This window comes from Micromesistius poutassou (genome assembly GCF_964030765.1).
Source record: "Micromesistius poutassou genome assembly, chromosome: 20".
Classification (NCBI taxonomy): Eukaryota; Metazoa; Chordata; class Actinopteri; order Gadiformes; family Gadidae; genus Micromesistius; species Micromesistius poutassou.
Genome location: NC_140290.1, coordinates 11340195 through 11352860, shown reverse-complemented (window position 1 = coordinate 11352860; position 12666 = coordinate 11340195). Strand labels below are relative to the sequence as shown.

Here is a 12666-nt window from a genome sequence, read left to right as displayed (position 1 = left end):
TACAATACAGCTTTTTTTACCTCAAGTCCATGCCATGGAATTTCCCAGGGGTCATAAGAACACTCCGGCTCTCCTTTTTCGTTATTTTTGCCATGTTTATTAAAAAAGAAAATCTGACTCTGGCACTTTGAAATTGTTGCTAGGACCCTTCAGAGCCACATGGTCTCTGCTTCGATCGTATGTTGTGGAGCAGAGAACCCACTCTTTGTCGAAAACTTACTGTCAGGCATTGGTAGGTTTACTATTTTTCCAACAATGGGAAATAGGGGGAATCAGGAACATTAAAAGCTTCTGTGGTTAATTTTCACTTTGGAGTTATGTTAGGTCAACACTTGGCCTTGAAAGATAGGATTATTATTCATTGAGGTCCAGAGGTTCCTTGTGGACTGAGCAGTCATGTTGCTTTTTTCATGGAAAGAAAAATATATTGCCCTTTTCAGTGGAAGATAAAATGTCAGCATACTTTAAAGTGTTTATCTTTGCCTACGTCAGGGTACATCTTGAGGGAGCAGTGATAAGAGAAAATAATAGATGTGAAAAAATAGACAGGGATGAGAAATGCTTTGGGGCAGATCGCTGATATCAACAGAACAAATATGGTTAAAATGCATATTGTGCACATGCTCATGTACACATTCATTTACTCATACACCATCATATGTTTCTCTGACAAACTGTCCCAATCCCACACAGACACACACATACCAAAAAAAACCTCTTTCAAATTCAGTTTGCAGTCTTACCAAGTGCCTTTTTTTTTTCATTTGCCCTAGCTACCTTTCAACCCCTTTTCTCCGGACACAGCTGCCTTAGCAAGCAAAATGACATCCCGGCTCCGAAAAAAGTAATAGTTAAGCCCAAAATAAAGCAGTCATGGTTGTAATAGAATCCTTTTTTAAAACTGCATTTTATCCTCTGCCCCAGACCCGTGGCCCAGGAAAAAAAACTACTTTTGATGGTCTAAAATGTTCAGAGACAAAATATAAAGAAAAATGTGCCCAACTCCAAAACTAGCAGTGTGAAAAAATCAAGTCAGCTGGAAAAACAAAGAGAAAGAAAAATTAAGTCCCAATCACTGTTGTCCTCTCTCTCTCTCTTTCTTTCTCTCTCTCTCTGTGTGATATACATTAGCGGCATATAAGCTGCGAGGCTCTGATCACCACACTGCTCCCTGGACACCACACGGCTATTTCTTACAGCTACAGGCCATTCCCATGGCTGCTTTGCTTCAAGTGGACCATAAGAAGGAAAGGAAAAACCAAACGAAAGAAATGGAAATCCCTTAGGGTTTTGGTAGAGGACAGTGAGAGCAGTCGTCACAGCGTAACTTGCAGCAGCGCTCCTAGCTTGATACAGGTTCAAGGTGGAAGCTATTCCTCAATGTATTGTCGAACAAAACCGACAAAGAGGCTCATGTTAAAGATGCGCACAGAAAGAAAAAAGCTGTCATTGACGTTACGGCGGCGGGGGGGGCTTTCTCGTATCGTCTCGGGGGTCTCAGCGTGGTTTTTCCCTTCCTCTGTTTTGACTCGAGCAGCTGAGAGGAGCTGGAGCCACCAGGGGATGGCGTTGGGTGTTTGATGTTCCTCCTCCCACTACTAACTCTCTGGTCCACTCTGCCGGTGAGTGATGCCTTCTCCTTCCCTCTGCACCAGCGTGGAGCAGGGGACGAGGGACACGTATGGAGGCAGGGATAGTGGGAAAGGATGGAAGGAAGGAAGAAAGGTAAGGTTGAAGGACAGAAGGAAAGATACGTAGATACAGATGCAATGGGGTGGGTGGATGGATTGCGAGAGAGAGACATAGCGATGTATGGGGGGAAAAGATAATAATGGCCGTCTTAGTATTGTGCCCAAAGTCATAGACTGCATGAAATATACGTTATACATCAATTGTAAAATTGTATCTCTGTACTACCTTCATTGTTGATGCTTCAATGGTCTCTCCATTAACATGGTGACATTTCACTTTTTTTTTTTAAGTAACAATAGTTGCCTCTCAAAGAAGTCAAACATTAAATGAAATAATTTTTGGAATTAAGTCCATAATGTTCATTTTAAGAATTCAAATTGCAACATCTGTTAATGCCAGCAGCGCTTCAATTAAAAAGTTAGTTGGTGATTTGAAATGGGATACGACACATAAACCAAGCAAACCCCACACATTGTACAATACTGCACACAAGGGCTGTACCAACAATTGTCAACAAGAAATCACAATATTTAGAGTTACTCAATGTTTTTGTATGTATATTATTCATATTATGTAAACCCTAATATACCGCCTACAACTACTAGCTTTTCTGCTTGTCTATGCTGTGTGTCAAAATGGATCTAATTCTAAGAAAAATCCATTGTCTTAATGGAATCATTTTGGAAATAAAGCTGCTGCTAATAGCAATTCCAGAGAATGGTCAATGTGTGTGGCATTTGCAGGATTAAGGTAAATGCCATAGCTGCATTACCCATAAGACAATCAGGGAAAAACAGAGCCCTAGCTGTCATAACAAGAAATAAAGGGGGAAAATAAACGTTACGCGTTCAACATTTTGTGTTATGCAGTGTTTTATCTATTTGTATATATATATATATATATATATATAAAAAGAACTACATAGTCATCGCCATTTTTATTGTCTGACAGCGTACAGTAAGTCAAAACTTCCACATGGTTACAGCCCTTACTGCCCGGTCTAACTCGCTACGGGGGGGGTGGGGGGTGGTCGCTCGTGACTCACCTCGGGCCGGGGGGCCGGTCGCTATACCGCCGTGCACACTGTGCTGACGGTGAACTCTGACTCGTTGGCCATGATGTCGGTGGGCTGGATGTTGCGGTCGTACATGGGGTTCTCGAAGGTGGCCCGGCCGTTGGTGTTCTCGTGGCCCACGTAGCCGTTGAAGGGGACTTTGGGTCTTCTCCTGAGGATTGAAAGGAAAGAAATGCGGAATGAGAAAAAAAAAAAACAGGGGAACAGACCCGAAAGAGCTGTGACGCCGAGTGAGGTCTCTTTTCCGATACGAGGCGTTTCTCGTGGTGCAATGCTGCGGAAATGCAAGGTTACGACGCAAGGTACAAATGCAATTCAGATATCACGTGCCAAATATGAAATAATCAAACGATAAGGAATAACAATAGCCGACGTTATGTTTTTTATTCTGGCTATTTCTGACTGTGTGCTTATTTGTTATGGCACCACTGCGTATGGAGCAAGATGCACACAAGGACGTTTATTGCCCCTAATAAAGATTCCTTATCTGTGTATATGAGGGCATAAACATAAAGTGAATAGTACCAATAGAGCCTGGGAGATTTAAGACCACCCCAAATTCAGATGGTCCCCTTATGGCTTGGCTGCCTCCACTGTCTCTGCTGCTCCTGTAGTGTGCGTGCCGGCCTGTGGGTGCTTGTGTGTGTGTTTGTGTGTGCGTGCATGCCGGCCTGTGGGTGTGTTGGTGTGGGGCTACGTACCGGTGTTTATAGAGGTAAAGAGCAAAGCCTGCAATGATCATGGCTATGAAAGGCACAAGGATTGCTGCGGCCACTGAACTGCTGTTGGAGGCAAAGTTGTAGCCTGGGTTGTTTGTGCTTGGGTCCAGATTCTCTGTGGCAACGACAACCAAAAACAACAAGAACAGTCCGTGAGTGAGATCATCATTGAAGGGGAGGGGGGGGGGGGGACACTTTACAGTAAGGGTACATTCATTTACCAATAATTAACATTAGTTAATGCAGTAATAAGCCTAATAATGTAGCATTAGCATAGGGTTTCAGGTCAGGGACCTAACCCTGACATTAAATAAGTTAGGTACCTAACCCTACCTTAATACTTTTAATGATGTATAAATTAAGTTTACTGCTGAACAGCATTACCTTAGTTAACACTAACACCATTAGTAAATATGAAAACCATTAGCAAAAATGATTACTAGACCATTAGTTAACTGCAGTTAATGCTAATTACTGCATTAACTAACACAAATGAATAGGTTGATTATTATACAAAAGAAGACCTTCAACCATCAACAAACGCACACACACACACAAAGTAAGGATTTGCAATGCTAACCGCAAGTCATGTTTAAGCATTTGATTTATTTTGCTTGTCACTGCCACCAAACCAGAGGAACAACATAATCCAAAGCCCCCCTCTTGACAATGACTTTTAATCACAGCCATCAGCACCAGGCACTGACACCGCTGCAGTCATTTTAGATTCACTTTTCCAATTTAGGGGCAGCCTGGCGGCATGTTGTCGCCCGGCGACCACGGCGACGACGGGAGAGTGACAGCCCACCTGTCTGTCGGCGGACGCCAAGAAAGCCCCAATAAAGTCAGAGGGACAAACTAGAAGGAATTCAATTAGTGTGCTGCGTGGCTGGCAGCCCCGTCAGCCCCCCCACTGGATACATATGGGAGCAGCAGGCAGATGTGTCTGTGTGCGAGGCACACACACACACACACACACACGCACTGAGAGTACTCACAGGCATGTATGTGCATACGCAATCAAACACACACAGACACCTGGCATAGACTTAAATTGCATGCACATACACACACACACACACACACACACACACACACACAGATGTCCCGCAGGAATGCGCGCACACACACACACACACACACACACCTAAATGACATGGAGGCATGCACACACACACACACACACACACACACACACACACACACACACACACACACACACACACACACACACACACACACACACACACACACACACACACACACACACACACACACACACAGATGTCCTGCAGGAATGCGCACACACGCACACACACACACCATGAACATTGCCAAATCAGGCAAGACTATTTCCAAGACGCATACATATAATTATACAAAATCATCAATGCACACACACACACACACACAAATGTTGTAACCCTTCATGTGACAATCAGCCGGTAAATATATCAAACACATGGGGCTACGACACAATCCCACACACACACACACACACATCCACACACACACACACACACACACACACACACACACACACACACACACACACACACAGTCAGGCAGTTTGTCCTGGCACTAAAAGCTGTCCTCTGTGTTAATAGAGAGCTCTTTGCTCAGTCTGTTTGCAGTGGTGACAGGAAGGAGGCAGAGGGGGTCAGAGTTAGTAGTGGCTGGGTGGGAGGGGACAGAGTGGGGTGGCTGAGCACAGCTGCTCTCGGTTACTCATGTGGTTCCCCTCCTCAGCCGGGAGCAATACCCCTTTCTTTGAATAAACACAGTGCATTTGAACCGGCATCGCCGAAGCCTCGTGAAGAAGCAAAATATTCAATATAAAAATACACTTTCTGTCTGAATGTAGAACATTTAGGCAACAGGACAAGATTTTGCCTTGGATGCGTTCTGGTGTCATCGTCATACGATAGCCGATGCGTTTCCAAGGCAGAACACGGAGCACTGGACCAAATACATGATGGCTAACACACAATGTGTGCGACGTCATTCTGTTTTGCTCGCCCATTTGACAACGGGGATGAATTTTGAAATGGTTTTATCATACATCCTAACCTGAACCCGATAATCAATGATGATCTTTCCCCTCTTTTTGTCATATGCTCTGTCTTCTATAATTCTGTTTGCCCCTCTGCTGCCTCGCACATCCGATGTGGCGAAGACCACCGCGCGGATACACCACGCCTCAGACGGTGTCAAAGCGATGTCGACTAGCGACCATTTAACGTGTCGAAAGAGACGGCTAATAAGCCGTGGATCTGAACTGATGTCTGCTGTGTTATTTTATGTTTTGTTACTGTTGCTGTTGGGTGTGAGTGGGGGGGGGGGGGGACAGGGGGTTGGTGGGTAATGCGTCACTTTGGGTGCTGCAGAAGCCCGTGTTTTCTGAAAACATTTTAGAGCTGTGCGGGCTGAATCCTCAAACACTCGCAAAGGAAAAAAAAAATGAAAAAGACGAAGAAGGAAAAATAAAAAGGCTGGAAGTGACAGGAGAAAACAAACAGGAGGCGACAGTGTGACAACGGCGGGCTGTCATCTAGGCCAGCGTTCCCTGGCTTTAGATCACGTGACACACATGCAGCCAAGCTGCTCCCTTTTACTGAAAAGGAAACCAGGCACCGGTTTTGGTTAAACCTTCATATTCCATATGTGTGTAGGCCTGCTGTTAAGGCGTCAAACGGCCGCTGTGTTTGAAGGGATATAAATAAACATGCCTGTGTGTGCACGGAGACACACTTGACATGCTCCAACCAAGCCAGGTAGACATTGCGGTGAAGCGACATGGTGTGTGTGTGTGTGTCTTCTCATGCAGACAACCGAGACTGAGTGTTTAAAGGACTCTTTGCGTTCAGCGTTCGCCAATTAACCGGATAAACTTTGGTTTGTGAGCACAATGACCATTACAGTGATTGATTGGAAATTTAAATGTTGGCTCTTGATTTATTTCGTTCTTGTATTTCTCTGCAATTACCAGATGGTTTTAAACAGTAAACCGACAGCGACACCATTAAGATGTTGTCAGTCCGCATACGTCCTCACCTGATTTCTCCGTTCCCCTGGCGGTCCACACTACACTACGCTATCACTAAACCAGGGTTGGCAACTGTCACACATCTGGCGTGACACTCACGCGTTCTGCATCAATCTCACGCTGTCACACACACGCAACAAATGTCACGCCCCCCAAAAAAAACAAAACTCTGTGAATCTTCTGACTAGACCACAGCGTATTGTTTTTAATGAAAGGGGAGGAGTTTAAGACATCCCCCTACAACGTTCCCACAGCAGTATTCTCATTGATTCCATTCAATCCACTATATTGCAGTTCCCCCCCGCCCACGTCAACAATCCAGCACACTCCACCCCCCACCCCCCCCGCCCCCCCCCCCCCGGTCAACAATTCGGTCAGATTTAAGAGTCTCACTCCAGCCAAAAAATCGCATTTCCCCTCACCTCTTGGTTGGATGTTCATACAATAATTCTCATATTTCTAACTCGGGTCTTTGTTTATGAGCTCAGGCTCATAAACAAGCCTGAGCTTATTCATGCGTTAGTGTTACGTTGCTCCAAGCCGCGTGAATAAAATAACGTGTAACAATAACGCTAGCTAGCGTCTTACCCATCCTCTGTAGGCCAAACTGACCGAAGCCCTTTCCGCGGACGAAACCCTGGTACACAAAGGAGTTGGATGAGGGAATGTAGGACACCTAGACACACGGTAACATCAAGAGAAGAGAAGAGAGAGAGAGAGGGAGGATCATCAATGTGTCAGGGTATGCGTGCACACACGCGGCGGAGAATTGTTATATTTTGTCACAGCCGTCGAACAGTGAATCTCTTGGAGGACTCTTGGTGTGACACTTGATGTTTATTTATTTATTACGTTATTGATATGCTTTTTGTTTCTGTGCTCGGGCTTCCAAGAACAAACAGGGGTATGCCTTCCCCGCACGGTAATACACAAGCGCCACCACACCGCAGTCTGGAGTGACCTAGTTCCTATCTTTTTCAATTATATCTGGAGTGCGCTGTATTAGTGGGCTCCTTCTTGGCAGAAAGGATAATGTGGGAGGGTTGGGGGGGGGGGGGTGGCATGTGTGTGTGGGTTGGTGGAGGGGGGAGGTGTTCCTGTCAAGCTGTGATTACAAGGTTGTGATTAACTGACGTTTTAATCAAAGTGAAAACTCTCAATGAAAACGCACAGAGAAAAACGCACAGAGAGCGAGAGAGAGAGAGAGAGAGAGAGAGAGAGAGAGAGAGAGAGAGAGAGAGAGAGAGAGAGAGAGAGAGAGAGAGATGTGACCCTTGCATGTCGGGGGGCATAATTCAACCGGGACCGCTGCAAATGCATTCCGCTGTGTGATGTGCAAGCGCTCCCCATGACGCGTGTGTATGCCCGCACGGAGACCTGACCTGCCTAACACACACTGTATCTGACACTCTGTGTCAGTGACTGCAGCATGAGGGCCTGCCAGGGCACACCATAAACACTCGGTGTACAACATGTACCGCTAGGTTGTGTATCCCCAAGTGGAGAGGATTGTGTCAGCCACTCACGTGTCCGTCCAAGGCCCAGTTGTCTATTTTGAATTTGTTGACAAAGATCTCCACCGGACCTCGGATCTGATGGACCTGCAGAAGAAGCTGAGCCTCTTCCCGCTTGTAGGTGCCTAGACACACACACAGACACACACACACATATACAGGCGCGCGCACACACACACACACACACACACCCATAGACACAAACAGTGTTAGGTGGGTGCATACAGCTAATTCAGGTTTTCCAACACATATTATAGTGTAGTCATTCAGACACGTTTACCCAAAGCAACCTTTTTTCCTTTGTCCATGAACTCAATAACGAGCAGTTGAGGGGTGAGTCTAGCTCAAGGATATCGCCTACGGAGAGCGATCCGTACATGGTTAACATCACACATCGATACGCGTCTCGCGGCGCCCACCCACCGGCTAGCTTGAGCTCCACGCCGCTGTGGTCGATGAGGGTGCCGTTGACGCGGTTGCTGAAGGCCTCGAAGCCGCTGATGCTGAGCATGGCCGGCTGCTTCTTGCCCAGGTACTCGTAGGAGCCCTTCCACAGGGAGTTCTTGGCAAACACGCCCGCCGGGACTAGAGGGGAGGAGGGGGGTGGTATTGATTGGGATGCAGGATATATACCGTACCGTACGGTTATGCATACATTGCACTACTGCCTTGTGCGTTTGACTCTTTTTTACTATTTTTAGGTTGTGCGCATTATTTTGATGTGGTGTGTATACTTGGACGCTGCTACAATTTTGTTGTACATTGTACAATGACAAATAAAAGGATTCTGAGTCTAATAAAAACTTGGGAAAATTACTTTTTTTAAATAAAAGGGACTAAAGTAATACTAGTTTATAGTATTAATTTTACTAGATTATACATGTCATAGTAACGATAGCAACTCTTCTTTTTTGCAAATCAAACTCCATACTCAAAACTTTTTGTGGGTATTTCATAATCTCTTTTATAATTCCTCAAGCTGTCCTGTTTCTTTTGCTGTGAAACCAAGATCCATAAAGTACACCTGATACCATAACAATGATGATGATATTGATCATACCTGGGTATTTGGAGGGCGGCTCCTGAACAGTGCCGACTGGACTTTTACCGCTGGGGCGGTTATCGGCTGTGTTGCACAAAAAAAACACAAGAAACAAAGAAATAAATAAGTTTCTGTCAGCAGGAAAAACAGCAAACACAATGGCCAGTTTGGTCACTATTAGTATTTCCTCCCCGAAAGCAACTCCTGGTCTGTCCTCCAACTTGCACTACACAGCATATCCAACTCCCTGGATGGCCGGTCGGGAGAGAATGGGGGGGGTTTCCTGTGACAAAGTCTGACTCATGTCGAGGAGGTATATTGTTGGATGGCAGCCCCCACAGAGCTGAAGGCTATATCAGGCCACCGTGTTTCCAGCTCCCGGGGAGACACTTTAATAGCAGCTTACTGCGCAAGCCAGCCGGCAGAGATAGGACACAATAGTAAACAGACTCCACACCAACAAACAAATGAGCCCCGGTGTAGAAATCAGTCCTTAAAAAAAACGGTTACACAGAAATACCTAAAAACAATATCTGGTAGAACTGATGTTTTTTTCACATTCTGTGACCCATTACTATTGGACAGTGTTTCATTGTTTGTGTGTGTGTGTGTGTGTGTGTGTGTGTCGGTGTGTGTGTCGGTGTGTGTGTACATATATATATAGGGTGCTGCAGTCTCAAACCTATTTTATAGTGGCCGTTTGTGAACTGTGCGAGCCGGAAAGAAAAAACAATAATGGAATGGAATAATGTCGCAAAGTTTTGGCCATACAGAGTGTCCAATCTGTGCATCCACACCAATGTTAGGGCCAAATGGCTCTTGTAATGCCAATGCCATGTCAATGATAAATGCTCCGATTCAATATTTTGCCTCAATGGAGATCAATGAGATTTACAAGAGAAAGTGACCTGACATTGTTGAATAGATTTCTTCACTGCAAAGCGTTTCTATCTCTTCCCTATAACCAGCCCTCTGCCCTGACACCTTAATTATCTGCATTGGTGCATAAACAACAAGAACAACAAAAAACCTGCTAACTATGTGCCAAAGTGGACCACATTAATGAGCAAAACAGCTGTGCCAGCATCTCTAGGCTTATCTGCTGTGGAGGTCAGATAAAAGTTGGTCATCAATGGAGGAAGAGGGCCAGGAGAGCTGATGAAGGAATAGCTTCAGCTGGAGTCTATGAGCGGCTGTCGCAGGTACTTCTGTGCGAAGTGATGCGTGGATGTGGGGGAGGCAGCGGCAATGACAAAAAGCAACAACACATGAATTCATAATCAGACGGTTCACATCATTGCGGATGCCTGGCAAGAAATCAGATCTGGGCACGGCATATGAAAGCCTAACAAGTCAAACATCACATCCATGTGTGTTTAATAATCAGTTTAATCGGATAAGATGGCATCAGTTGTTGGGCCCATTCAGTTGAGCATCTTTAAATGATATTGGCAACATGGAGCACTCAGTTTGAACATGGTGAGATAATGCCTGCCAATTCTGTCCTACAATCTCGATGGGGGTTGTTCTGAGCATTTAAAAAAAAAAACATTTGTGTGAAAAGCTTATTTAGTTTTGGCTTATTGAAAATGTAAATCAATAAGGATTAACCTATTTATCATATGAATAAAGAACTATTTGCACAGAGGAAAAGCACTGTCACACTATTTGGCAATCATTATCATAAAATACTTTCAGTGACTTAACTGTGTTTTCATTACCCCAACGACCATTGGACGTCTTTGGAATGAGATGAACAGGGCAATGAAAAAGCCAGTCAATTTAGAGCAACTGTGCGCTGTGGTCATTTGCCACTGCAACGCATCTAGCATCTTATGGAATCCTCTGTCAAGAAGAATGAGTGCTTTCCTTAAGGCCAAAGTGTTTCCAGATAAGTTTCCCAATAAACTGGCGACTCAGTGTACTTTATTAGATGTCTGGCTTCTGAACTGAACCATGAACCGTCTCACAGGAGCTGTTAAAAATCCAATGGATCAGAGCTAAGGCCAGCTAAGACCCGTCTTTGGCCTTAATGGAGATGCCCCGAAATAAAAAAAAGCATTGTCTATTTAAGGAAAACTCCATTTGGAAATCCATCACACAGATCCCGCTGCTAGAACCATTTACAGAGGCAATTAGCATCCATCGGTGATAATTGTGTGGCTATTTTTCTTATATGTATTTAGACACATGCCTGGGGGGTGTCTTAATGGCAGTCAATTTGTCAGGTAGACCTTGTTAACACTGCGTCGCCATTTATTAAAGGTGCTTCCCACTAACCTAATCAATGGGATGGCTAATCGGGTTACGTACCCTCTGCAACAGTTCTCCGTGTGCACATTGGATTTTGAGCCGGTGTGTGTAGGTGTGTGTCTGCGTTTGTTTAATTATGTGATGGATGGATCTTCCTATTTGTGTGTTTCGGAATAAAAAACTAAACAGGAAATGACTAACGGTGCCATTCATCAGACTTAGCAAAATTCCGTAACTGCTAGCATTAGCTCCCACAGCATCCCCTGCTGACCATACAAAAAAAGACTGTTTAGAATAATCAACTGTAATGGACCATTAACATCGATCACAGTTTACTTGAATTTCAAGAATGCATTGTGAAAACCCACTGACCCCCATTACTGACCTCCTTCCATTTAATAGTTAACGTAATTGACATAACAATTACGATAAAGTAATTTTATTACATACTTTGTTGCCTTCTCCCTTTGTAATGCACCGCAAACAGTAGGAATGAATTAGAAAGTGCTAGGCCAAGTCTTTACATGAATTAGATGTTGGTCAATTTCAGTATGCTTCTGTGTTAAGCCAAGCATGGTCATCTCTTTAAGCGATCAGCAATATATGGTCATAAAGCCAGCTTCTGAATCTTTCAATAGATACTCTCAAATTCCAGGTACATTACAACGAGGGGATTATCTTAACTATGCATCAAGGGACACTGAATTGACTCCATTGTTCTTGCCTATCTTCATGTAAATCAAGATGGCCTACTCACCCGCGCAGAGGGGGGGTTTCCCGGTCCAGCTCCCGTCGGACCTGCAGGTCCTGTGTTCGGATCCCCCCGCCAGGTAGAAGCCGGGCTGGCAGGTGTAGATCAGCGTGTAGCCCAGCGAGGGCAGTTCTATGGCACTCACGTCCGCCTGGCCCGGAAGCTCTGGTTGGCTGCAATGGTGGGCTGGAGGAAAAACAGAGAGAGACGAAACAGAGAGGATGAGACTTAATATAAAGAGAGGGGAAGAAGAGGGGGAGGGAAAGGGGGGTGGATAGGAGAAGACAACAAGGAAAGAAAAAGGGAGGATAGGATGATGGATTGGAATTGAGGGGAAAACAAAAAAAAAAAGGAGGTACTAACAAGGAATTAGGCTTAGGAATTATGGAAAGTGGGAGACAAGTGGAGAAGCACAGGGTGTTGCACTCAATGGGCAAAAGCCCGCCGTCTCAGCCCTGGAAGGAGATGATCCATCCTCTTTGTTCCTTCTCAAAACCTTGGATTTGGGGGTTTTTATCCTTTGTTATTTAGAAGACTTAGAGGTCAGGGGTGTTGTATAATGTAGGACCTGCAA

General features: G+C 44.9%; 1 protein-coding gene across 1 annotated transcript in view; it reads right to left on the bottom strand.

The window, feature by feature from the left end:
• Positions 1-1488: 1488 nt before the first annotated feature.
• The window catches only part of csmd2 (CUB and Sushi multiple domains 2), a gene marked incomplete at its 5' end in the record, with an annotated part of 216943 nt that continues 205765 nt past the window's right edge, over positions 1489-12666 (bottom strand). The window contains 8 exon segments of the mRNA XM_084484866.1: positions 1489-1646; positions 2738-2918; positions 3469-3601; positions 7121-7208; positions 8059-8171; positions 8470-8631; positions 9107-9172; positions 12099-12278. Coding sequence (XP_084340992.1) covers positions 2759-2918; positions 3469-3601; positions 7121-7208; positions 8059-8171; positions 8470-8631; positions 9107-9172; positions 12099-12278 — 902 coding nt within the window. The 3' untranslated portion in view covers positions 1489-1646; positions 2738-2758.